The sequence below is a fragment of the Hyaena hyaena genome, unplaced genomic scaffold, assembly GCF_003009895.1.
Source record: "Hyaena hyaena isolate Hyena2069 unplaced genomic scaffold, ASM300989v1 scaffold_427, whole genome shotgun sequence".
Taxonomy (NCBI): domain Eukaryota; kingdom Metazoa; phylum Chordata; class Mammalia; order Carnivora; family Hyaenidae; genus Hyaena; species Hyaena hyaena.
The window spans coordinates 821449-848797 of NW_024081064.1; the positions used below are offsets into that span (position 1 = coordinate 821449).

Sequence of the window (27349 nt, forward strand, 5' to 3'; positions counted from 1 at the left end):
GGGGGGAGGAGCCCCCGGTGAGGTGGGGGGAAGGCCCCTGTGAGGAGTGGGGAGGGCCCCTGTGAGGAGTGGGGAGGACCCCTGTGAGGAGGGGGGAGGAGCCCCCGGTGAGGTGGGGGGAGGGCCCCTGTGAGGAGTGGGGAGGACCCCTGTGAGGAGGGGGGAGGAGGCGCCCGTCACCTACAGCTCACTCTGCAGAGCACGGTGCAGTGGCAGTGGCAGAAGCAGAAGCAGTGGAAGGCCCACTCTCTGCTGACCATCCCGGGCAGGCCCCCGGGCGCGCTCCAGGCGGGCGCCTCTCGCATCCCGGCCACTTACCTCTCCTTCCTTGGCCGCCCGGCTTAGGCACTGGGAAACCGATACGCCGGCCAGCCGTCAAATGGGCTTTGCTGCCTCAATCTTTAATGAGGCTTCCCAGCTAACCTATCAGAACCCTCCTGCCTACCTGATTCTAACAGGTTCTGGGGGCTGTGGAGAAGTATCCAGACCCCTTGTGGGGCCAGCCCACAGGCCGTGGGGATACCAGGTGTCTGCCAGACGACCTCCCCCCCGGCTCTCTCTCTGTCCCCTGTGGACAACGGGATAGGATAGGGTGGGCACGGAGCCAGAAAGCAACGGGTGACCGGCCCAAGGCAGAAGCCCCGCACTGTCCGCGTGGGCCACCTGCTCTCCCCAGGCTTCCCTGCTGCTGTTCCTCGCTCTTCCCTTCCTTGCCATCACATTTGCTTCCTCCCAACCAATCCCTGCCAGTCCTGCTTCCTGCCCCAGCCTGATGGGCCCCAAGCAGCTCAGTCCTTCCCCCTGCCAGCGGGCACGCCTCTCCTCCACCGCCTGGCACCTTCCTGCCGCTACACCTGCGGGCACTGTGGCGGGTCCTTCTGCCAGGAACACTGGTCCGCACTTCCCAGCTTAAGTGGGTCTCCGTCCCTGTGGAGCGTCCCCTGGCTCCTTGGGTGGCTCCTTGGGGGTGGTTTCCCCCTTGTTCCCTTGCTGCTCTGCTGGGGGGCCCTGTACCTTTGTGCCCTGAGGAACGCGCCCACTGCTGATACCGGAGCTTCTCAACTATTTACCCCGCTGGACTGAGGGCTTGAGGGCAAATCCCACGACCGTCCCTTCTTGTCCCTAAGCACCCCGCGCAGGGCCTGGTGTGAAGCGCGCAGGGAACGTCTGTGCGGCCAGCCTGAACCCGGCACCCTGCTCTGCGTCGGATACGGGTCAGCCCCTCTCAGGGGAGCAATGCTAATCTCCCCGGTCCGGCCTGGCTCTCCGCTCTGCTCTCTGCTGGTCTCCAGGGGATGCCTGCCCTCCGGGAAACTGCCCCGCAGGCTGCCCCCCCCGCGCTCTCCGGGCCTCAGCCTCCCGTGCGTGCTTGCGCTCTCTTTCTCTCTCTCGTGGGGGTCTCTGGGTCAAGCTCAACCCCCGCAAGCCGTGTTTGCAGATGAAACAACAGGAAGCCCTTCCGTGCCCTCCCTCAGCCGGGAGCCCAGCAGGTCCCACTGGTGCCCACGGAAGTCCTCACCTTTGGGCCTGAGGCCTCCTATGTGCTAACGTGCCCGGCAGCCCCCAGCCACCTCCTTCGGGCCCCTCTTCCCCCACCCGTGACTCACCTGGGCTGGGCCCGCCTGCCTTACCCTCTTCCCTCTTTACTTCCCTGGGCGTCAAATGCAAATATGCAAACGACACACAAATCCATGAGGGACCTCACTGGACTCTGAGGAATGTGGCATCCCCCCGCCGAGACATGCTGCCTAGAAGGGTCCCCTGAAGCTGGCACCTCATCTCCCCTCCATTTCCTCCTTGACACGGGCCTCACATGGTCCGGCCTGTCCAGATCCTTCCCCAAGCCACTGACACCCATTCTAAGGTTCTTTGGGACCTCTGGGATGCAGACCTTGTTGGGACTGGGTCTCCCTGCCTGCAGGGCCGCACTGGGGAGGTGGCATCACAGTGCTGACAGCAGCCCCGCCACAGCTCCGAGCGCGCGGACTGGAGGCCCTGAGAGCTCAACGCAGCCCCGGAGCGGACTCACCCTTGGCCTTGGCACGTTACTGTAACTGTCTTCTTATCTGAAAACTAACAAAAGGCACCACTTGTTTGGAGTGTGGATCAGAAACTCGTAGGAGGAAGCCTTGACTCTGATAAGGTGTGGCCCACCACTGCCGTTTTCTGTCCCTCTTAGGTAGTCCCGAGTGAGTAACATTTTGTGTCCGTGAAATTCTCACACGCAGCCCAGAGTGGTGTTACCATTGTCCCATCTGGCCAGCGACGCCCAGAGACGTTACAAACTTGCCTGTATCACACGAGTGAGTGACAGAGTCAGAACCAGGACTGGGACCTGCAGCTTCGGATCCCACGCTGCCCCCTGCAGAGCGGTCACGCTGTGCCGACAGCCCAGAGCAGAGGCAGCCAGGGACAGGCGCTCTCCGCGGCGTTCAGTCAGCCAGCCAGCTCACGGCCCTGCCGGCTGCTGGCCACGGGCCACTTCTATTCAAAAAGCGGGTGCGTGTCAGGGGCACCTGGGTGGCTCAGGCCATGATCTCACCATTCGTGAGTTCGAGCCCCGTGTCGGGCTCTGGGCTGGCGGCATGGAGCCCAGAACCTGCTTCAGGTTCCGTGTCTCCCTCTCTCTGCCCCTCCCCTGCTCGTGTTCGTGCTCTCAAAATTAGAAACAAATAAAGCAGAGTAGGTTAGGGAAAAGCGGCAAGAACTGAAGGTGAGGCCATACCCGCCCTGGCAGCGCAGGGCCCGCACCCGCCAGCGGGCCGCCATGGAGGTACAGCGCCAGCGTCTGCCGCAGGGAGAGGAAGGACAGGTGCTGCACACAGGCAGGCAGACAGCTGGCCTGAGCACTGTTTCTGGAGTCGGCCTTTCCGGCTGCTTCCTCCCTCCTGGCTGATAGGCCCCTTGGCCCTCTCTCTACAGACTGGTTCACGGGCTCTGTGTGTTCAGCAAGCACGCATTCCCAACTTCTCAGCCTGACGGAGGCAAGCAACCGAGGGAAGTTATTTCTAGACCAGATCACACAGGAACATCCTGCTAACGGCACCTGGCTTGGCATATCTTCAGCTGAGCCCGAGTCCCTAAAGTCAATGCCGGTGGGGCCCGCAGCACCCCCTCACCCCCGCCCCCATCCCGTGCCCACCACTCCCATGCTCTGCTTGAGGCCGGTCCGCTCTCTGCTCCAAAACTGAAATGGGCTCCCATGCCTGCAGTGGGCCCTGCCAGCTGGGGGCAGGCACCCCAACAGCTTGGGGGCGCTCTGGGGGTCCGGGGAGGAACGGGGAACACGGACCACCGGGAGTGTCAGTTTTACTGAAAGGTCAGTAATTCAAAACAGGGAAATAAGCACAGATACATCGTGGAGCAGAACACGAAATCCACGCAAGTGGGAGTGTGTTTGGGCCACAATATAGCCTGCTCGGGGGCAGGACAGGCTCCTGGCCGGTGCTTATGCCCACCCGTCCTCGGAGCCCAGCGCTTCCTGAAGTGTCTGTCTTTCCCGCCTCTCTCTGGCGGTCCCTTTGCTCGTGCAGCCGCACGTCCCCGTCCTGCCCCACAGGCCCACCTCCTCTGGGGCCTGCGGGCTCCTCCTGTGAGCCCGACCCGGACCGACGCCTCGACTCCTTCTGCTTGAGCTGTGTGGGTGCCCGCCTGCACCCCTGCCGGATCTCGAGCACCTCACGTGAGAGAAACACCCGTGTTTACGCTTCCACATCACCGTGTGGAATTCTCAACACGGGGTCACAAGCTGTTATTGTCAGTCCGTGTGCCAGATCAGAAAATGGAGTTTGGGAGGCGTGAATCAGTGCCTAGATCGGTGGTAAAGCTGGCTCAAGCCGGGGATCGCAGCCACACCTGTCTGCCACCCTGAACAGGACCTGTGTGGCTCGGGGGGGACAGCGCATGTGCTGGGTGTGCAGGGTGGTTATGGACGCCAGCCATCACTGCAGACCATTGCCAACTCTGTCTGGGAAGAAGTCAGAGTGGCGCAGGGGCGGGCCGGGAGGAGCCGAAGCTCCCAGGCCTCTGGAAGCTGCAAGCCCGCTGGGAACCTGCTGGGCCCTGCCTAAGAGCCCTGGCTCCGGGAAAAGACAGCCAGGCGGCGATCCTTCGCCTCCGAAGACGTGTTTGGCAGGGACAGGAGGCTGCGAAGGCCTGGGCCCCGGCGGCTCCTGCCTGACCATCCGGGGGAAGGGCTATGCCTCAGAATACTGTACTCAAAGCTGCCCAGCCAGCCCCAGCCCTGCGTCTCCCCAGCCGCACCTCGTCTCCCAGCGTCCAGGGTGGGCAGCCCTCCTATGGAGAGCTCTGGCATGTCTCTGTGCCTTTGCACGTGTGGCTGCCTCCCTTCAGACGGCTTCTCTCTTGTCTCGCTGGCAAACTTCTATCCACACTTGGACACCCAGACCAGGCTTGCCCACCAGAGGCTCTCCTGACGGCCTGTCCCCCTGCCTCAGCCCGCGGGACAGGCCTGCTCTCTAGGCTCCCGCAGGCCCTGCGCTTCCCTCTGTCATGGAACCCATCGCCCCGCACCACCCAGCGTCCCTTCTCCGCCTGACTGAGCCCCAGGAACACAGGCACCCGCCTCACGCACCTCTGCGTGCTGGCGCACCACCTAGCACGGACGGTCCGGAAATGTCTACTGGTTCACGTATTGCCGTGCCGGGCACACACGCTGCCCCCAGTAGCTTACACGGCCAGGACGCGCGCGGCGCAAGAATACAGCGGGTAAGAGAACCCAAGTGACGGGCGACGCCTAGGTGACGTGTGAGCAGGGGCGGGAGGAAGGAGCCACGGGCAACGTGGAGGGAAGAACATTCTAGGCCGAGGGACATCAGGTCTAAGACCCAGTGTCAGGAGCAGGCGTGGCGTGCTCGGGGAAGCAACAAGGAGGCCAATGCCACTGGAGGTGAGTGAGGTAGAGCGGGAGGCGGTGGGCTTCGAAGGCGCCAGGGCCGAGTGGTCCGTGCGGGCTTTGGTTCTAAGGCTTCAGGTTTGGTTCTGAGTGAGACTGGACATCTCTGGAGAGTCCGGAGCAGGGGCCGCCCTGCGAGCTGCCTTGGGAAGTCGTCGCTTGCACGTGAAGAACAGACCCTCACGGGCTCAGCACAGAGGCAGACAAATCAAGTAGGTGAATGAAGACAAGCCACAAACAGGTGGGGAACAGGGCCTCAAATGCTCCCACCCTGTCCCCTCCAGAAACCGCGAGCTGTGCCCCAAGTTCGGCACTTGGGGTTCTGAGTCCTGGTGACAATCACTTACTAAGACAGAGGAGCTGACACTTATCTGGAAGGAGCTACACGTGGCAGAAGGCTAACCTGTGAAATTCTCATTCTCGAGGAAAGAAATATACGCTACGTGAGAAAAAAGAAAAGGGGTGCTAGTGAATTTTTGACCGACTTCAAAAGGCACAGGCATTTGGCCATGAAGATGGGCCTGGCCGAGTGCCCATAACTGTCAGCCCACAGTCCAGGTGGCTTACGATGGACAGAGCCCGGAGGCCACCAGCAGACCAGGGCCTCTCTGTCTGGTCTGATGGGACAGACACGGGCTGGCGATAAGGAGGCAGAGGCTGCGTCCCTCGCCAGCATGGCCTGGGGCAAGCTGCTGTGAGCCTTCGTTTCGTCACGCTTAGCGTGGGGACAAGAATCCCTAATGTCCCCGATGGCGGTAGAGGGTGCATGAAGACCCAGGGGGATGAGCAAATGGGCAGCGTGTGGGAAGGGGTCACGTCCTCTCCGCAAGGGGGCCCCACACCTTCTCCCACACCAGTCACGATTCTGCCCTTGTCAAGGGGCAAGGCCCTTGGACAGCGTCGGGGAATGGGGTGTGGCTGCAGCAGCGACACCGCACTGGGATTCTTGCAGCACTTCACAGCTGACGCATCGCAGTCCCGTCTGCTCTCACGCTGCTGAGACCATTGTAAAGATGAGGAAACTGGGGCGGAGGGAGGCACGATGGCTGGCTCACGGCTGCCCCGGGTGCAGGGCCTACAGCCCGGGCTTGCCCCTCTGTTGTCCGCCTATAGGGACTGTCAGCCCCGCCAATCACCTGGGCCACCCACAGGCTGCTCCCCGGGCCCCGACCGAGGCACATGGGCAGGAGCTGGTAAGGCAGACCACGCGCCAAGCCTTGATTGGGCGCTGGGCACAGGCCGTAGTTGCGCAAAACCAGAAGCCCTGCAGGACTCTCCCCATTGGCGTTCAGGAGAAAATCCCAGGGCTGCCGGAAGGGGTCTTTCTTCTCTAAGAAGCAGGCTGCAGACAAACCCGCAGGTCCTTACAGGGAGATAATGGGGGGTGTTCGGAAATCGGGGAACCCCGAGAGAGGTACAAGGTGCTGACAGTGTGCAGAGGGAGACCCCAATGTCGGGCGGGGTCCCAAGGCACCGAGACCTGCTGTGCCCACCCTCCTGGTCGGCCACTCCCAGCTCCCCTCAGTCCTACAGCGCAGTGGGCGCGGGCATCTCCCTCTCGGCCCCACGTCCCTGACCGCCCCGGCCGCGCGGCCCGGCCTCCCTCTGCGTCCCAGAGCGGCGCGCCCAGCGTCACCACAGGGCTTGACTTTGTTAGCTGACTCTTCAAATACATATAAAAAACCAGTTAACTTCAAATCGTTATAGTGCTTCACGGACGACAAGGCATTTCACTCACGCCATCTCACGTCACCCTCACAACAACCCTGTGAGGTAGGTGCGATTAACCCGTCCCGCGCATGGAGAAACGGTCTCAGAAAAGTGCGGTGACTCGGCCAAGGGCACGCCCTCGGCACAAACCGTGCTCCAGCCCCCAGATCCAGTCCACTCCGCGTCCGATGTGCGCCCGCCTCAGGACCACCGACGACTGTAGGTACGTGAACGCGAGGCTGCTGGCCGGGGAAGGTGCCGTCCTCTGTTCAGGGGTGGTGGTAGGCGGGCCAAGGTGACGGGTGCGATTTCTGTGTGAGACAATTCTATTTGCCATGTCCCTCAATCACAGATAGCACCCCTCACCTTGTGCCCAGTTTCGCAGGCTTGCGGGTTCCGGAAGGAGGGCCGTCTTGGTCTGCAGCAGGTGGCGGGATGGCAGGAAGCACCAGGCTCCGCGAGGCACATGAAACAGACCCAGGAGCGAAGTGGAGAGCTCACCCCCTCCCCAAGCACCAAGAGGTGCCAGCCCCACCTCAGGGCGCTGGAGACGTGAAAAGCAAGGTGCCTGGCCTCGAGGGGCTCACAGTCTACAGCCAAGAGGGACAGATGACTGCGTGTCCAGAGCTGGGGAGCAAGCCCTGAGGTCCTCTGGGGTGCCCGGAGGCCCAGGTCTGTGAGGGAGGGGCAGGCCAGCAGCACACAGTGTGACGAGGAACAGCACGGAGGATGGTGTGGCACAGGCCGAGGGTCGGGGGGGTTATGAGCCCGGCTGTGCAGAAAGGTCACGAAGGCACCAGCAGAAAGGCCAGGCTGCAGAAGGGAAGAGAGGCTGACCAGAGAGAGACCTTCCACAAGCCTTCAGGGGACAGACAGGACGCGTCCAGACCGAGTCAGAGACGTGACCCGGGCCGGGTGGCACAGGGCACGCCTTCATCGGTGTGAACCGTCCAGGGCAATCAAGCATGGGAGGGGGGGCCCGCACTGAGTCCCAGGACCTGGCCAGCCCCCGGGGCCTGATGTGCCCCCTCAGGCCGACCTGGATGCGGCGAGCACTCTCCAGTTAGTGTGCTGGTTTCTGAGGGTCCGGAAACAAACAGGACCCTTCCTGACGCCCAGTCCGACTGGACCCCGTGTGGGACGGCGGGACGTGCCAAGTGGCATGCACCTCGGAGATGGGGGCGTACTGGTGGAGGAGGCTGCCCCAGTGGCTGGAAAGGCTTCGTCTGAGGGGCGGCTTTTGGACAGGAGGAGTGGGGTCTGGACGTGGGGAGCGGTGAGCCGGGGCCACAGCAGGGCCACTCTGGGAAGCGTGCGGACAGGCCGGTAACTGGGCACGGATGTCCCACTTTCTGTGACTCTTGGGCACAGAGGCTAGTCAGGAACCGGCCACCAGAGGGCAGTGGGGAGGTGGGGACGCGGGGTACACGGGAAACCGGGGTCTTTCGGGCAGGGTCGTGCCAGCCTGCGTTCTTACATCTCCGGCGAGGCAGAAAGCAACAAGGGCCCCAGCAGGGGACAGGGACGCAGCCAAGTGTTGTCTGTGGGGAAGAGGTTGGTCATTTCCACAGGAAGCTTATGAGAAGCGGGATTCAGCCCCGAGTGTAAGCGGCTGGGAGGTGGCACGGTGTGAACTGGGCCTGCCTCCACTAAAAGGTGTGACTAGAAGCGTCTTTCCCATGCCCGTGTGGCTGCGGCGCTGGGCACTGATAGGGACACGGACGCTGGGGAACCGCTGCTCGTCCCGCACCAGGCCCGTCACCCTTGGAACATGCCCATGACGTTATCACAAGCAAACCGAGAGAGAAAAGGATGTTCCGTTACATTCCTTGAGGCCAACGAAAACACGTACTTACTTCATTATGTTTTAGTTCCCTCCGTGTGGATTTCCACTAAGCTACCAGGTTTTTGTCTTGTTTTTCAGAGCCCAAATGGGTACAAGAGACAAAGGGAACAATTCTGGCTGCGGCCGGGCGAGGTCCCTGGCAGACCTGGGCCCTTGGAACTCCTCAACAGAACACTCTGAGAGTCCCCCCGCCACCCCCGCTCCCCCCGTGGACGAAGTCGCTTTTGACTGCGCTGCTACCGCCCCAGCCCTGCCCAAGCCTCCAGCACCAGGCCCTGCCACTCCGGGGCGTTCCGGGGTCTAGTCTGCACCTCAGGCCCGTAGAGGAACTGTGCCCGCTCGCACTGACTGGGGTACGCAAGGCAGGGACTCCTTTCCAGCCCCCCAGCCCCCAGGCCCCACCACCGGCGCTGCTCTTCACTGGAGGCCCTCTGTCTCATTTGAGATCAAGGAGAGGGGGCGTCACCGCCTCATTCTCCACCTGCAGGGACTGCGGCCTGGAGTCCTGGCCCCAAGCAGACAGCCCACCTGCTGCGGCCGGGCTGCCCCTGCCCCTACGCGGGGCTGCAGCTCTGCGTTGGCGCCTGCGGGGTGGCCGCTGTCCCAGGCAGCCCGTCCTGCTACAGAAGTCCCGGCACTGAGACACGTGTATGCCAGGCCACCCCCTGGGAAGAGGCTCCCTCCTCCAGCCCCGGGCTCGACGGCTGCCTACCGGAAGTGTGTGTGGGCCCCAGCCCCCAGCGATCTGTGTGCAGGACCTCACATCCGCTGGGGGGGTTCTTTTCTTCCCTTCCTGACACGTTCTGGCTCGGTCACAACATGAAGCTGGGCCAGCTACCCTTGTCACTCCCTCTTGGGAAAGGCCGTGACCTTGGGGGGAGTTGGGAGGTTGCTGGATCTTCTGATTTTGAAGGCTTCTTGGGGTCTTAGTGGGAGATTGAGAAGTGAGCCCTCTGCTTTGGTCTGGGGTCCCTCGACTCTGTCCTGAGTTGTCCTGAGTTTCCTCACTAGGAAAGGTGAGGCCACGGGAGGGCGAAGTGAAGGACAGCGTAGCTCCTTGAGGCAAGGACATGGAAGGGCCTGGGGCGCCTGGGCGTCTCAGTCGGTTAAGTGTCCGACTTCGGCTCAGGTCATGATCTCACGGTTCGTGGGTTTGAGCCCCACGTCGGGCTCTGTGCTGACCTGGAGCCTGCTTCGGAGTCTGTGTCTCCCTCTCTCTCTCTCTCAAAAATAAACAGTAAAAAAAAAAAAGAACGTGGAAGCTCCTGCCAGCAAGGACAGGCTGCTCTACCACTGGGAAGGTCAGGTTGAAAGTCATCAGAATCAAAAGGGGAAATGTGGGACAGAGAAGCTATTCTCAAGCCTTCCTGAGCACGACTGTCACATTCCTCTGCTCTCTTCCGCAAGAACCCTTGGTCCTTGGTCCCAGAGAAAATGCTTTTTTTTTAAAGTTTATTTATTCATTTTGAAAGAAGAGAGAGTGTGAATAGGGGAGGGACGGAGAGGGAGGGAGGGAGAGGGAGGGAGAGGGAGGGAGGGAGAGGGAGGGAGAGGAAGGGAGGGAGAGAGGCAGAGAAAGGGAATCCCAAGCAGGCTCCACACTGTCAGTGCAGAGCCTGATACCGGGCTCAGACTCATGAACTGTGAGATCGTGATCTGACCGGAATCGAGTGGGACGCTTAACCGGCTGAGCCACCCAGGTGCCCTGGAAAACTAGGAAGGTATGGGCGTGTCAAACCTGGGTGTCTGGGGCTAGGGGGAGAGACCTCGGGCACAGCCCCAGCTCTGCCCCTGACTTTCTGTGTGACTGGCAGGTCCCTCCCTCACTGGGCCCCAGTTCTGTCATCTGCAAAACGCACACCGTGTCTCATGATGCCCAGGGCGCTCTCCAGTCCCTGCTCGGTCCCCCCTCACCGGCCTACCTGGACCTCACTGCCTGTCTTCCACACCAGCAGTGGCTTCGAGGAAGGAGCTTTCCTCAAAAGTTCACTTCCCCAGGTGGCTGGGTCCCTTCAGCTTGGGGTCTCGCTTCAGGTGTCCCTAGAGCCCTCGTGTCCCTGAGCAGTGGGGGACGATGGTGGTACGTTCCTGGAGAACAGGAAGCAGCCTGACAGAGTGTGGGCTGGGGGCAGCCAGAAGGGAGAAGGGGCTGTATTTACAGGAACCTGCGAGTGTCTCACGCGGGAAGCGTGCCTGGCTCTTCCCCCAACGATGACGTGCCTGTGTGTCCATCTTACAGACGGGCTGACGTGCGGAAGGCGGTGGAACAGAAATTGGAGTCAGGTGGGGGGCAGCACACCCAGAGAGCATGGAAGCTCCCTGTTCCTCCCCCCACCCCACCCTGCGCCTCTCCCCGTCGGGTTTTCCCCGGGTTATGCCCTTCCTATTAAACCAGTGATCTTGTACGTAAAACATTTTCCTGAGTTCTATGAGCCGCCTTTGAAAATTAATCAACACGGCGGGGGGGGGGGGGGGGGGGGGGGGGGGGTTGTTGTAGTAACCTCCGATTTACAGCCTGTTGGCCAGACGTACAGGTGACAGCCTGGGGGTGACCAGGGTCTGAAGTGGGTGGTGGGCAGCCTTGGGGGACTGAGGCCTAACCTGCGAGGTCTGATGCCATCTCCTGGTGATGGTGTCGGGGCCGAGGTAAACCACGGGACACCCTGCTAACATTGGAACTGCTTGATCTGTGGGAACGGCACACCTCTGGCGTCAGAAGTGAAGGACTGTGGGCAGAGGAGACGCAAAGGAGTAAGACAGGCGTGGCCTTCCTTCAGCCACATGGACGTCCTTCCCACCGGGCCTCGTGGCTTCTCCCACACCTCCTGCTGTCTGGATGAGGAGGGGAGAGCACGCTACGCCGGCTTCTCCTACTGGCCAGCGGCCAAGTGCCTGCTCCCTCCCTCTGGGGCTCTGTTTTCTCAGCTGTAAGATGGGCACAGACATGGTGCTATCGACTTGTCACATGACAATCAAATGAGACGGCCAGACGTGATCAAGGAGAGTCTGATTTTTACAGAACTTCTGGCCCTTCTTCCAGACTCAACCATCTCTTCTTATTACAAATCTTTTATAATGTTCCTGGGTTCTAAAATGAAACTCGTGGACTGTATGACGTACCTACATGAATTAGAAAGAAAGTAACGTCCTCAGGGACAGGAAGAGAGGGGCGGTGCGTAGGTTCACACCACAGGACGTGACCACGCAGACGTGGCCACACCGGAAGAGCTGTCAGCTCCGCGCACGCCTGTCCACGGACTCACAGTGACAAAGGGGAGCTGCGTGCATGACGGACAGTCTCACAAGTGACAACGGTGTTTCCAAAACAGAAAGCAGTCCTTGGCGAAGTCACAGACGAACTAAAGCCCGTACTGTTGGGAAGCGTGTGGCGGCGGCATCCCTGGAGGACCCGGCACGCGTTACACCCAGTGGAAGAAAAAAGGAGCACTTTTTCTTCAAATGGAGCGGAGTTCTGGCTCGGATCGTTAAGGTTTTTACCTCCACGTGCTCGGCAGGACGTGGAAAAGCAGGACCCGCCTGGTCACCGCCAGCCGCCCAGCCTCCCTGCCCCCTGCCCGCCGAGCCCCTCTCCCTGCCACTTCAGGCCCAGACGGCCCAGGGGCTGGAGCTGCCTGAAGGCGCACGGGGGACACAGGGGTAGCCGGCGGGGCCGAGAACCCGACTCCTGGGGTCCAGGCCAGGCTCCCTCCCGGGCTCCAGGGAGCTGCTGGAGGGTCGGGGTTTCCCCAGAACTCAGGCACCTCAGCAGGGAGGCACCTTCCTGAGCGGGACGGGACTTGGCCACTGTTGCTGGGCGCTGACACGGACCTTTGTGTCTGTGCTGTGCGGGCGTGTCACCCACCTCGCACACGGAGACATCGCGGCCCAGAGAAGGGAAGTGACTGGCCGAGGCCATGTGCTGCCAAGTGCCACCCCAGGCCCAGCGCCTGAGCAGGTGGCGGCTCACCCCCAGCACGCAGGGAGGGCCGTGGTCGGTCACCAGCTGGTAAGAGGCCTCGGGGGGAAAACCAGCACCCCGTACTTCACACATGACCTCCACAGAGATCACCGGGCCTGGCCAAGGCCACACAGCGAGCGGCAGACCCAGGACCAGAGCCAGGCCTCCCTGAGGAACATGACCTGGAGCCTCTGGCCCTTGCAGAAGGCTGACTTCCTGAGCTCCAGCCGTGCGTCCCTCCCACCCGCATGAGTTCCGGGGTGGGGGTGGGTAGTGGGGACCGACGGGGGAGGGGGGTGCGCGTGCAGGGACAGGATGCTGGTGCAGCCCAAGCAGGAGGCGGTGGTGTACCAGCAGGTACGGGGTCGGGTGGCACTGTGAGCCACCAGGGTCGGGGCTCTCCAGGGCCTGGGGGTCCCCTGTGTCCCCCTCTTCCCCTCCCCTTTCAGCCACAAAAGCAGCTCCATGGTCAAAACAGAGTTCTGGGGCAAAACTGAAACTAAATACCTCTAAGACCCTCCCCATCTTTAAGCGTACTTCTAAACAAATCTATACAAATCTAAACAAATCTAAACAAATGTATAGCTCAGTAAGGAAGTAACGTACCTACCTGTGCGGTTTTCCCAGGGAAAGGCCACATCGCTTTCCCAGGGAGCCGCTCTCTCCCCTGAGCACCAGACTCTCAAAGTCCAGGGTGAAGACCCTCGCTCTCCCTGTTCCCACTCCTATTACTCTTTTTTTTTTTTTTAATGTTTTATTTGTTTCTAGGAGAGAGAGAGAGAGAGACAGCGTGAGCAGGGGAGGGTCAGAGAGAGAGGGAGTCCCAGACTGAAACAGGCTCCAGGCTCCGAGCTGGCAGTCAGCACAGAGCCCGATGTGGGGCTCGAACCCACGAACCGCGAGATCATGACCTGAGCCGAAGTCGGACGCTTAACCGACTAAGCCACCCAGGCGCCCCTCCACTCCTATTACTCTTAACGCATAGCTACTTCCCCGCCCCGTAGAAGGAGCTTTGCAAGACTGTGAAAAGCTGTCCACCAGAAAGAGGAAAAGGGAGGCAAGAACGCAAGGGGAAGACACCCTCCAGCAGCCCGGGGCGCCGCCCCTTTCTGGGGGCAGAGCTGTCCTGCAGACGCGCACCGGCCGCTGGGGGCTGGGGCCGGCGGCACCGTGGCCCCTGGGAAACAACTCACAGTCCGGGACAGGGCCATGAGCACGAACAAACAGGGAGAAGGGGCACCAGAGCCAGGGATCTGATCGACAGTGAGAAGTAACGACCGAGAGCCGGACAGACAGGCAGGAGGTTTAAACAACAGCCACTGACCAAACGGGGGAACTCGAAGAGTAAAGTCCTCTGGTGCCGAGGAACACAGAGGCTGAGCCCCCACGAGCAGATCACAGTGGGTTCTACAAGAGCGAACGTTTACAGGGCACGTACTGTGTGTTCTGGGCACTCAGAAGGTCCCGGGGTGCCCTGGGAACACGTCGGACGTGACCCTGCCTCTCACGGCAGCCAGGCCTGAGCATGTGGCTGGCAAGGGGAACGTGGACGGGGAGCCCTGGGAGCACAGAACGGGGGGTGAGAGGCCCAGATCAGGGACGGGGCATCATGGTCACAGACGTTCCCGTGCGAGGGAGGAGGGTGCAAGGAAGGAGGAAGGAATAGAGAGCGGCTGGAGGAGGGAGCTGAGAAGGTGGACGGGGCTGAGCGGGACGGGCGCGGCTGGAAGAAGCAGAGACGGAAAGAAACACCCCCAGGGAGGGAGCAACAGTTGAGAAATCCTGGCATCCAACCCCCGTGAGGTCTGCCCTTTCCAGATTTGTCCTTGGCTGTGTGCCCTTCTGCCGGCTGCATATTCCGTGAAAAGACCACAAGCTCGTCAGAAGGCTCTCTGTGTGCCTTTCTTGTCACTTTTGGCATCCTTTCTTTTTAAAAATACTCCTGAGATCATTTAAAATGGTAATGTTGCCAGCCTCCTCAAAAACCACAGAGCCACGGAATCCCGCCTCTCTGGTTTCTGTCCATTTTTAAAATAGGGACAGCAGGACGGTGTGTTCCGGGGCCAGCAGACAGCAGGGAAGCACCCTGGTCAGACGTGCCCTCGAGGGGGGGAGAGTGCAAGAGGGGCGTGCGCTAACTGGGAAACCACCCCACCTGCCAGCTTCTGGAAGAATGTAGGTCTTTCAGCTCTCAGACCTCCCTTCCCTCCTGTTAGAAGCCAGACGAAGGAACAGCCCCGGAATCTCTGTGTGACCGACAAGCATGATTCTCGGCACTGAACTCGATTCTCGGCGCTGAACTTGACGGAGTGTGTCCGGTGGGAGGAGAGGTGCAGAGAATGAAAGGGAAGGCAAGCAAGGGTTTTTTTCCCGGGCCGTGCAGACACGAGTCACAGTAACGACTCCTAAAATACCAACCTGCAGTCCGGTGGGGAAGCTGTGTTTACTGTCTATCACAAGCCTGATTGCCAGCACGCGATGCCACGGGGCCTCCGCTCACGTGCCAAAGGAAATACGAGATCCTCTGTGCTTCGAGGACGCAGCACTTTGCGAGTGGGAAGTCACGCGTATGTCCTCACGCTCGACCACGCCGTCCTGCACCAAGGACATCCGCTGCCGCCGATACTGCAACAGTGAAATCCCCGACATCCCAATGCCCCGTGTCTTCGCCTCCCCGCTGGAATACATGTGTGTGACGGAGGCTGGCCTCACTGCCTCCTGCTAACAGAGGCCAAAATAGGAGCACTTCAGAGCTTGAGGAGGTACTTCCCCAGCATGGCAGGGTCTTTCTGCAGCCCTCGCCCCTAGGGGGCTGTTTGATTAGTGGGAAGTTTCCTTGAGAAGGGCGGGGAGGGGCACATGAGAGAGATGGCTGAGAAACAAGGAGCCTAGGCTTTCTCAGGGAAAGTACAGGTATTATTATTATTACTCTAACCATCATCTGTGTCATCCAACTAGGCCAAAGACGCCCCACCCTGAGCTCTGAATTTAGCATAGGCCCCATCCTTGGCCATCACACCCTGTCGCGCAGCGCCCAGAAGCCCAGAGAAGCTGCGCAGTACGGTCTGTGGGCCAAGCTCTGTGAAGAACTGGCGGGGATGGGGGGCGGGCGGCAACCTGCATGGACAACAGTGACCACAGCGAGGTGGGAGCCTCCGTTTCTCCCGATGGGGGCTGCACGGAGGAGTGCGCCTTCTCCGCTCACAAGACAGCCACGCTCTAGGAACAGTCAGCTCCTCCCACCCCCCAACCCACCTCCAGATTTTGGGTACTGCTGAGAAAGCCTCCCAGGGATGGACTGCCCTTTGTCCACGGAGATAATCCCCGAATCCGGAGACTGGGGGTCCCAACAGAACCCTAAGCGAGCTCTGTGCCCCCTTCCTCCCTTCCCCCACCCAAGAACTGAGGCCCCCAAGCTCCAGGCAGTTACTTTATTTAACTTGACTTAAGTTCCCTAGGCTGGGCCTGAGGTTGAGCAATGAGTATAAAAGTCACTGTTGCAGAAAGACAGAAGCCGTAGGTACCAAGGAACAAGGTCAGCACACAGGTCTTCCAAGGATCGAGTGCCCAACCGTTACTTCTGTGCAGGCTTCGCAGCAAATATACTACTGTGTTGTGCCCCTTCTTTCTTTAGAACAATCTTGAGGATCCTGGCTGACAATGGGCCTCACTAGGTGGCGAGGCAGGAAGTAGCAAAGAGAGCCCAGGCTCGGGGCTCCGTGCCGGCCGCTAGTGCGCACACAGTGCGGACTGCTGAGTCAGCACGGTCCTGGGGCTGGGTCTCGGCTAACCCTCGGGTCGCTTTCCTCTTGGAGACTCAGTTTGCTAACCTAGGTGTCATCCGGGCCTTCGTCCCCCAGGGCCGGTGCCAGAGGCGGGAGAGAGGAGGGGCAGGAAGATGGTTCACTACCCAGCCCTCGGCATCTGCGGTTTGCTCTGACAAGTGACTTTCGGGCTGGGATGGAGGCCTCGCATACCTGCCAGGCACTAAAGACCATGGAGGGGCCACAGCGGCACCTACCCGCGTACCAGCAGGTGGATGTGGGAAACGCCTAACAGGACACAACCTGGGGAGACATGGAGTCTCAGCAAAGGGCACGATCCGAAGGCACAGGTCCTGGGTGCCAACCAGGGAAGGAAAGAGCGGCAGGTGAGCGCTTATGAGGTGCCAGACGCCACAGCAGGCCCGTGCGCCCTCTGCCCAACTCTGCAGCGGGATGGATGCCCTTCCTGGATGAGGAGGGACGCTGAAGCTTACAGAAGATGACCACATTTAAGAAGAACAAAAGATAAAGTGCCAATATTGTTTGCGCTCCTATCACATTCCAGGCCCTGGATGCTAAGTGCTTTGCACACATTTCAAAATGAATCTTCGAAACCACCCTGGGAAGGAGGGTTCATTAGCCCAGGGAGACAGGGAGTAGAACAAAGACTTAAGAGAAGATCTTGCTGTCGCCAAACAGATACCTTTCCCGCTACAGCAAACCACCTCCCACTGAGGACGCGCAGGTTCGGAGGGGTTTAACAGAAAGCAGCACAGTGTCCGGCAGCGGGAGGGCATCCGTGGAGGCTGCCGGACAGAGATGGTGGCGGAGGGGCTGTCGGTGCGCGGAGCCGGCTCTAACAGGCTGGACCGCAGATGGCAGAAATGGTGGATCCACGTGGCAGGGTGCGCCCCGGTGACAAGGAGCAACGACAGAGGTGAACAACTCCCTAGATGAACCCCTCACACAATATGGACGGAGAGAAGTCAGGCACCAGGTGCGCAGTGTATGAAATACACACACAGCGAAGTTCAAACACAGACAATCTGCTCTGTCGTCTCAGAGGCTGCGGTCCCCATTGCCCTTGGGGGAGGAGGGGGAGGAGCATGGTCTCTCTGGGGACCTGCGGATGGGGGGGGTGCGGGGGGGGAGGCACACTGCAGTTGAAGGAGCTAAAACCCTCTCGGTGCAACCGGACCTTCTTCTACCAGAGGTCACGCCTCTGGGAGCTGTCACCGAGGCCACTCTTACCCGGTGACCCCACCCTTGGCCCAAAGGAGGCAGAGGAGCTCTGGGTTCCTAGGGGACTCACATGAGTGACTTCCTCACAACAGTCGAGGGCTCTCATGTGGCAATGAGGGTTGATTAGCTGACTTCCCTATGACTCGGGTGAATTTAATCAGGATTTAATAAAGCAACAAGGAGTTTTTATTTAGAATAAGGGCTTGCTTTGCAAGCATCAGTAGTCTGCTTAACTCAAAACTCAGTTTTTGCCCCTCGACATGCCCATCTGAACAGATCAAAGACAGCTCAACTCTCATGTCCTGGGGCAGGTGAGGTGGTTCGGACAGGAAACCGTAAACCCAGCTGACCTCACCACCAGGTACAAGGCTCTTGGGTGGGAAAAAAGACAGTTTAATACACACTTGCTGTGTGCCTCTGCCGCTTCCGGAGCTGTCCCTGCTCTGTCACTCAACATGGTCAGGCGGCTCCCCTACCACGGGTCCCACGTTCTTGCCAGGAAACCCCAAACCCCAGAGCCTGTTCTTGGAGGGGAGAGGACTCTGCAAGTACTGTGCTGTGTGTGACCCACGGGCAGCATACGCAAAACATTTTCATCTACTTAAAAAAAAAAAATTTCCCCTAGAGTTTAAATTGTGCCCCAAAGCCGCAATCTGTCAGGCCCAATGGATACACAGAAGCCATCTCCCCGGGGCTGCGGTACCACGCCCCCCCCCGCCCCCCCCACTCTGCCAACAGCCAAAGTGGTCGTAATACTGACAACCCCCAACACTGGTGACGGACGTGTGTCAGGCAGCCTGCTAAGTATTTCACATTCTGCCTGTTCAAATTTAAGAACAACCCTAAGAGGCACTCAGCTGGCTCAGGTGGTAGAGAGTGTGACTCTTGATCTCGGGCTTGTTAGTTCGAGCCCCATGTTGGGCGTGGAGTCGACTTAAAAAAACCAAATCAAATCTAAAAACATCCTTTATCGCCCCCATCTGATAGATGAGGAAACCAAGGCGCAGAAAATGGGAGTGACTTGTCCAAAGCCTGTCCCTTAGCTGGAACGTGGCAGAGCCAGGACTCACACGGAGCAGCATGAGCCTAAGCCCCGTTCATGACTACAGACTCTCCCAAGATTAAGGTCTCCGGCAAAGTGCAGGACCGTGGACGTGAAGACACCCACACCCTAGAAAGCTCCCGTCTTCCCATTTCCAAGAAGAGCCACCAATGGTTTTGTCCTGCTTAGAAACAGGCTGGCAGCACCCCAGCCTGCTCCCTCCTGCAGCCCCCGTCTCCCCCAAGTACCGAGCCCGCCCAACGTCTCCCTGGTCTTTGGGGCCCTGCAGGGGGCTCTCTCCACACACGCAGGGCTTTCAGGCCCGGAGGCCTTCGCTGTCCCTCTGCCTGGCTCCTCCTCTGCCCTGTAAGCCCCTCGCCCTTCAGAACCGGAGCCCAGACTTGTGTCCTGAGCCCCCTCCCCCGCCCCAGTCCCTGGCCCACGCTCGGGGCACGAAGCACCATGTCAGCGTAAGAGATCTCCCTACTCCAAGTGCTCGGTGTCCGCAGGGGAAGGACGCCACCTGATCATCTCCTACCCACACTGCCCGCCCGGCCAGTTTCTTACGCTCAGCAAACATTTAGTAAAAGCTGATTAACCAGATGAAGGACTAATTCACGAATGAATCGTATGCTGGCTCCCTCCCATCTCTGCTCAACATGCATTCTAGAACACAGAAGATAGCAAACGCGAAACACAGCTGGGCACACGGCCTCAGGAGCGCCTGGCGCAGAGCTGTAGCTCGCAAATGGCAAGAAGAAGTGAACGGCACTCTCTCTTCCTCCACACCGTTAACGTCTGCTGTAAATCTGGGGCCCGTCAGCGGGCCTCTCCGAGAACCCACACAGCACCAGCCTGGCGCGGTGGCCGGGACACCAGGGAGCTGGCAGCGTGGGAGGGAGTGGGGGTGGGCGGTCTCCGGCCCAGGCCAAGACAGAGCCCCACTTACCTCCTTCCTGGGAGTTCATGATGTTGAGGGCAAACAGCATGGCATTGGAGAACGTGGTTGCCTCTTCCTTACTTGCAAAGTTTAAGCCGTACACCTGGCGGGCATCTCGCCACTGGTGGAAGGTGGGCGTTGCCTGATTGTACTTCAGCCCTTTCACGATTGAATAATTGATCACAACCTAGAGAGAAAAAGACAGAGAAATGCGTGTAAATAAATAAAAGGTAAGTGAGCTGCAGAGAGCGGCTCTGGGGCAGGGATAGTGTGTACCCTGGGGACGGTGAGGCCAGGCAGGTTTTCAGCGTGATCTACGGAATGGCGAGGGTTTGAAAACCAGCTCCTTCTTCTAATAATGCTCCAGATGCGAGGCCGGAGCTGGGAGTTGGGGTCCCAGTGCCCAGTGCTGGGCCTGCCTCAGCCACGCCGCCCATGGCAGTCATGGCGCTTCTCTGGGGCTCCGTTTCTCCAATTGCAAAACGGGGCTTTCCCAGTAGGGTTACTGGGAAGGCCACACCGTGATGCACATCTTATCTAGATTTCTGGGCATGCAGACCCCCAGGGCGAGGGTCTGCCAGGTCCTGTGTGTGCCTCCCATGTGCACAGGGCCTAGTACTTCGGATGCATTACTAAACGGGCTATCAGCTAAAAAGCTAGGTTAGAAAAGTTAGTGTGTCGCACAAATGTATCCATCAGCAAACTTCCACTGCTCGCTGGGAGCCAGCCAGGCCCAGCAGGGACAGTGAGGAGCAGGCCCAGGCACGGCCTGGACCTTCCGGTGCCCACAAGCAGAGGGGAGAGTGGCTCCAGGTTGGCCCGGCCGTGCACCTACGCTCTCAGACACTTAACAGAGAAGTACTTCCAAGTTCTGCAAGGTGATGTTTCCTAAGTGTGGCTCAGGGAGGGCAGGGGGAGGCCTAGAGCTGCCCGGCTACCGCTCCTCACATGATCCGACCTCATGGAACTTAACTGCCATCTGTTTTCTGACCTGGAAAGTGGGAAGAGTGGACAGGACCACAGCACGGCAGCCTCATGGTGCAGTGTGGGGATGAAATCCTGCGTGTGTGAGCACCCAGCAGAGTGTCAGTGAGTGGGTCTGGACGAGGCTGTGGGTGATGCCGGGGGAAGGGTCTGCTTCAGGAGACGCTGGGAAGGACTGTCCAGGTCCCCTCTGGCTTTGAGGCTCCAGGGCTCTGTGATCTGAGGCTGGACAGAGCCTGTTTCCTGTCCCCGCGGGTCAGGAAGGTGAGCTCAGGAAAAGATTCAGAGATGTAGGGTGGCCAAGCTACCCTGCTGGTGGGCTAGGCGCAAAGCTGTGACCCCTGATTTATCAGTCTCCTCTACTGCTCCGTTCTGCTGTGCTTTGGGTGAGGTAAGGTCAGAGGACAGCAAATACGGGCACCAGCCGCAACAGCTTTTTTCCAAGTGTTAGCCAGGTGGAAGGTGAGTTTGGGTCATCCTACAGTGGGGGGGTGGGGGGGGGAAGGGAGGGAGGGAGAGAGAGAGAGAGCGGAAGAGAAAGAGAGCGAGAGCGAGAGAGAGAGTGCAAGCGTGTGAGCGCAGGCATGCTGAATCAGCCAAAGAAACACAACTGTGTCAGGTTTCAGCGCAAGGTTCCTGGGGTGGCTCTCTCTAGGGTTAGCTCCAGGCCATCAGAAAAGGGCTGGGGTTTTGTGGCATGTATGCACCAGAAAGGGCACAGTGACTTCTGGTTAACCACTCTTTTTTTTTTTTTTTTTTTGAAAGTTTACTTGTTTTTGAGAGAGAGACAGAGAGAGCTCAGGTGAGTGGGGATGGGCAGAGAGTGGGTGACAGAATCCTAAGTGGGCTCCACACTGTCAGCGCAGAGCCCGACTTGGGGTTTAAACCCATGAACTGTGAGATCGTGACCTGAGATGCAATCTAAGTCAGACGCTTAACTGACTTGGCAACCCAGGCACCTCCCCCTCCCCCATCCTTTTTAAAAATTTCTTTATTTTTGAGAAAGAGTGTGAGACAGCGCTGGTTAACTGCTCTTAAGACGAGAGCACACTCACGGGGGTAGAGAGGCCAGAGCCTCTCTGGGGTAGGGTGGCAGAGCCTGTTCCTTCCTGCCGTGGGGAGTCCCTCCCAGGAGCTCTGTGTTCAATGGTCTCGGGTTTTGGTGCTGCACTTTTAGTGACTTTAGCAAACCAGAGCGAGCCGGAGGGAAATGTTTTTTGGTGGAAGAGGTCTGGAAACCACGTCACATCAAGAACGGTTGAGGGATCTTAAAGCAAAAGGAGAGAAGACCCCACAGTGTCACAATGACTGCGTTGGTGCTTCGGTAAATGTTCAACGCGTATTTGAGAAGACTGTATATTCTACCACTGTTGGCTGAGGTTTCTCTAAATGTATGTTAGGTCACATAGGTTAATGACGTTATTCAAATTTCCTATCTCTTTACTTATTTCTGTCTGTCTGTTCAGTCAGTTGCTCAGAGGTCTGATTAGAATCTTCGACTCTGCTTCTTGATTTGTCCGTTTGTCTCGTTAGATCTGTCCATTTGGCTTTATTATTTTTTTTAATCTTTTAAACTTATTTTTGAGACAGGGAAAAAGCACAAGCTGGGGAGGGGCAGAGAGAGAGGCAGACATGATCTGAAGTGAGCTCCGCACTGTCAGCAGAAAGCCTGACGCAGGGCTCGAACGCAAGAGCAATGTGACCATGACCAGAGCTGAAGTCAGATGCTTGGCTGACTGAGCCCCCCAGGCACCCCTGGATGTTTTGAAGATATAAATGTAGAATTGTTCGGTCTTCCTTTGCCAGAGACCTTTTTATCATGAAAAAGGTCCTTCTTTACCTTTAGTGATACTCCTTGTCTTGAAGCCTATCGTGTATGACGCTGACACAGCCACGCCAGCCCACGGCCAGCGTCAGTAGGTCTGCCTCCCCCACTCGTCCACTTCAGCCTCTGTTCTGATCTGTTTTATCTGTAAAGCGATTCTCTGAGATTTGGGAGGGCTGGTCTGGACAGCCGCTGCCAGACAAACTTATGTTCAAAGGTCCTACGTTGTTCTGTGCACGAGCCCACAGCTACCAAGCCTGCGTGTCTATCTGGGCATGGGTGTGGGACTAAGTGACAGGGCCTTCCTTGTCTTCCAAGGGAGGACTGGCATGCTTCTGAGGCCTCTGGGTACAAGCGGTCAAGGGCCCCTGACAATAAAAAAAAAAAAAAGAGAGCAGTCTTTCTGACTCACACGTTCACCTGGAGCTAAAGGCCACGGAACTGGGCTTCTGAGTGAAGGTTTCTGAGGTCTCTCACCCAAATCTCTGTCCAGTGAAGGAGCGTCCTTCCCAGACTTCTCAGCAGGCGGCCAGCTGGCCTGGGGGCTGGCAACGCGTACCACCCTCCGACGACGCGCGTGTGAAGAACGCGCTTCCTGCTGCACAGCTCAAACCTTCACGGTGGTGTCTGCGCGGGATGCCTAGCCCTGTCTCGGGGGGCCAAGGAAAAGCAAGCCTTCTCCTCCACACATAGTCCGTGGGCGGTGTGGAGCCTGCGGCCCCGCCCCCCCGCCCCTCCGAGCTGTCCCACAGTGCGCTGCTGTTGGCAGACCGGTCACCATCTGGGCGCCTTCCCCGTATGGAATCCAGCCTGTGACACTTGGGTTCGCCCCGACGTTCCGGGGGAAGTCTGACTAGCGCACAGAGAGCAGGGCTATAACCCATCTTCTTCTGGACCCCTCGTGTCAATTCAGCCTGGCAGCTCACTGACATTTTCTGTGCCATCGCTCATTTTGATATTTTTTCCCCTGTAATGTGAGACTCGGGCTAGCCCGCTGCTCGTGATAGGAGCGCGCATCGGTCCCTCTCTCCACCAACGATCCCCTGGCTTTCTATCTGCCTATTTAGCAAGACAGGGGTGAGAATTCATACACTGTCACCCTCTGGGGCTCCTGGGAGGCTGAAATAACAGGCATGGGAGGTGCACCATGAACCATACAGCGCATTAAATGTGCATGATAACCTGACTGGGTTATAAACCCAGGGCTCTCAGCCTGTCCCTAAATGTTTGACCTTGCCCTCCATGCAGAAAAATCAATCTGGAGAAAAATCAACTCCCCTGGAGCTACACAGGAGCTACTGTGGGCCAGGTTTCCTGCCACTTTCTCTAGAGCCTTGGCTACAAAGAATGCCTTGTACGTTCCTAGGGACACACCCATCCATCTTGGGAAAGAGGGTCAGCTCAGCCACATTCCAGGAACTGCCTCTTGAAGATGCAATTCCAGGTGGAAGGCTGTGCTGGTACCTTCTCTGTCAGACTCTGGGAGTCTCTCAGAGTCAACACAGCCTTCGAATTTCCCCAGGACATCACTGAGGACCGCCACCAGTCCCTCCCCGCACGGGGAAGAGGTCTCCTCCTGAAGGAGCCCCGGTATGTGCTTCCCACCGAGGCCCCGGAGAACAAGGTGCATGCTGGCCTCCGGGAATCCCGTTCTCCAGCGCTGTGCCATTTCCGGCACACCGCGGTGTCTTCCTAGTGTGCCCTGGAGGGAAATCCAGAGGTGTGAAGGGCACGGGAAACTTGGCACGGTAAAAGCGATTGCTCAGGGAACACCCACTGTGGTTCGGGAAAGGCCCTGGGTAATGGCCCCTTAGGTCAAAGCCAAGTAGCGGGGAGGGGCTGCCCTGCCAGCCCCCACCCAGGGGTGTTAGGGAAACATGGGCGAGGTTTTTGGCTGTCACCACAACTGAGGCTGTATATGCTGCAATACATGGCACAATGTACCTCTAAAAGGCAGAGCCAGAACCCGTGAGTTGGAAGAACAGGGAAGCAGCTTCTAGAAGGTTTCTAGGAAAACCTTGCTAGCAGTAAGGCTCTTCGACAAGGGAAAGCGATGCATCTGAAGGTCCCCAAGAGTTCCGGGTTAGACCCTTTACTGAGGGTCCTGAGGTGGGGCTCTCCCGTTCAGCCACAGGAATCTGAAACTTAACAGGGCTGTTTTGGCCAAAGTAGAAACCCATTCAACAGGCGACGTACTCAAAATAGAGCCCTGGGTCTCTGTTCTTTGTTTTCCAACTGCTAACACGCCGATTCTTGCAGAAGTAACAGCTAACCTGCTGCTCAGTTTAGCTCGGACTTGACCGACAAAGGACGCCAGGAGATGTTATGTGGGTAGAGTTTTTCATAAACGCTGAAACCACGGAACTGTTCATTTCACTGCTAAAAAGATCGGTCTCAGAGAGTTGGAGGGAGGACATTAAGCAGTAACCAGAGTCACTGCGGTTAAGCTCTATTCTTCCACGTCTCTATTTCAGTCCAGGTCACGGCCCAGTACTCTGCCCTCCCTGCGTGAGCACAACCACTTCTCACACAGGCGGACTGGCCTTGTGTGTGCAGACTCGCCAGGGACACTCACAGCCATCTTGTCTGATTTGCCCAGGACGTGCCCTCAGGGACAGAAGTGATCCCCGACTCTTCGCGTCACCTTACTATCCTTTCCAAAGTTACACTTTATGGGGGCTGATGAACCAGACGTTTTCACAGCATTACCGCTTATGGCCGGGCAGGCGGGAAGTAACACTCACAGTCTGCAATGTCGTTTTTCAGAGCCGTTTCACACCCAGTACTTTATTCTAACACGATAATGACACAGTGAGGAAGACAGAGTGGGGATTACTGGCTCTAAGACAGATATGAACAATGAAGTTCAAGGAAGACGGCGTGCTCAGGGTCTCGTATGGAAGCAGAATGGGAATCCTGACCTCAGGACTCCACATTCTGACCTCATCAACATCATTATTATGACTTACATATTTTCAGTATGTATGAGTGTGGTGGTGGGGGGGGGCACGTGCCCCTGAGTGTAGCCTGTGGCTCCAGCGCTCACCTGCTGGTCCTGAAGCTTGACCCCAACGACTCTGAAGCTGTTGCTGGCAGTGTTGTGGTATATGTTGACCCGGCTGAACCCCTGCTGGCCGGCTTTGATGGGAACCCATTTCTTACTGGTGTCGTCGTAGACCATCACGGAAGCCCGGGCTTGGCAGATACTCTGTTCACTGCAGACCAAGAGAAAACTTAAGCGTCAGCCTCAGCTAGAAGGTTTCTGGAAGCCGGCTTTCCCTTTTCTGAAACGGACGCCGACTGCCCCTTGACACAAAGAAACTTCCAATCGCCCGGGCTTCCCACTGCCCCCGGAAGGGCGGTTTTCATTCTCCAAGGACCTCAAGGAGTGGAGAGGAAGTACTGTGACAACAGTTCCCAAAGCTTAGAAAACACGGCTTCCCTTTCAGGGAAAAAGTGCTTGAATGAGAAAGGAAATTCCGATTATAATTCGCCAAATGTCTATACACCCTTCTAGTCATGGTGTTAAATGAGACACTGCATTAAAAGCATCCAAGTGTCACAACTCAGGACATAGCCATTCACTGCCGCCATTTTGTAGACAGGCAACGAGTGGCTCAGAGACTTGGAAAGATTTATACAAACTCACACAGGTACTCAGGGATTAAATTTGTGATTTCCAACCAGTTTTGTCGACTCTAAAGCACACGACACAGACAGTATTCTTACAACAGATAACAAAAGGCTCAATGCCTGATATTAGGGCGGGGAAGCATCAGACAAGCTATGCAGATGACACAATGATTGGCTGACCTTCTGCAGGACAGAGGGATGTAAGTGACAATAAAAGATGGTGGCACCATACTGTGGTGACACGATTTCCCAAGCAACGTCATCCATTAAGAACACAACGGAAACCAGGAAAGAGGTACTAAAAGCCCCCGGAGAGAGAAAACGGTCATCTACCAAGATCGGTGCACCACAGCTCCTACCACGTTGTTCAGAGGGGGTCTCTCCGAGCCCCCTGACCTCTTCACTCGCATACGGGCCCGATAATCTTGGCTGTGCAGCTTCTCAGTCTCTAGCATATGAGAATTCCCAAACTGAAAAGGTAAGGCACGCTCCTTATAAGCAGACATGCCCGTGACAGTGAGGAGTGGCCGTTATCAAAAAGGGAGGGCATATAAATGCAATTTAAGAATTAGAAACAATATTTTAAGCCCAACAATTTGAAGCCAGTTAATATAGAAGAAATGTGAGTCCCAGATAATCATAGCGCTGCGACTAAGCAGTCAAGAAAAAGTCACGTTATGTCCATGTAAGAAGTCAGGGAAGCAAAACACTTGAAAAAGATCCCCTCCCCCCTCCACCGCCCAGACGGTTGGGTGACAAAGTAGGGTTTTTATGGGATTAGCCCTCGGTGACCTGGGAACCTCAACTTGGCCAACACAGTCGGTTCCTTAAGTCTCCCAAAGAACTGGGCTTCCTCAGGACCCAGCTCCTCTGGGACTCAGACAGTGGGCGACCCGGTGTACAGACTGTTATAATCTTAACAATAATTGTGTGTCCGGGGCACACACAAGCCCTTCTGCACACACTCCTCTACTTTGCTTTACATTTTACGACTACCCAGCCAAGGGCCTCCTGTGCCAGTGCTGGGGCTCCAACTTCCTGCTGGCCCCCCAGCTGTGCTCGGGGTTCGAGAGTCTCGGGTGGGCTTGACCTCAACCGACCAAGCCCTGTGTTGAGAGCTCTGTGCATGGCCGGGTGTATAGCGAGTGAATTGTGCAATGGTGCTTTCCCCCCATAACTTATCATATATTCAATAAATATTTAAGAAGAAATCAGTGATGATCAAAATGGGCGTGGTTCCTGCCCACAGCCAGCCAGGCCAGGGAGGAAAAAAAGAAACCACAAAACGGTGCTATGCTTTGACTTTTCTGAGTCTGGGAGCCTGAGGCCATGTATCTTACCAGACTGCACTTGGGGGTCCCCTGCTGTCCTGAGGACGTCAAGTAGAAGAGGGGGAGATCATGGTTCCATCCCCACATCGAGTAAGCACAGATCAAGCAATGGCCTAAAGCGTGTTGCTTACCACCGCTGACCTGCTCTGTTGGTCACTG

The 27349-nt window shown here is 57.9% G+C and overlaps 1 protein-coding gene across 1 annotated transcript in view; it reads right to left on the reverse strand.

Moving 5' to 3' along the window:
- EVL (Enah/Vasp-like) overlaps positions 1–27349 on the reverse strand; it is a 141405-nt gene that overhangs the window by 29268 nt on the left and 84788 nt on the right. The window contains 2 exon segments of the mRNA XM_039252928.1: positions 19427–19604; positions 25273–25441. Coding sequence (XP_039108859.1) covers positions 19427–19604; positions 25273–25441 — 347 coding nt within the window.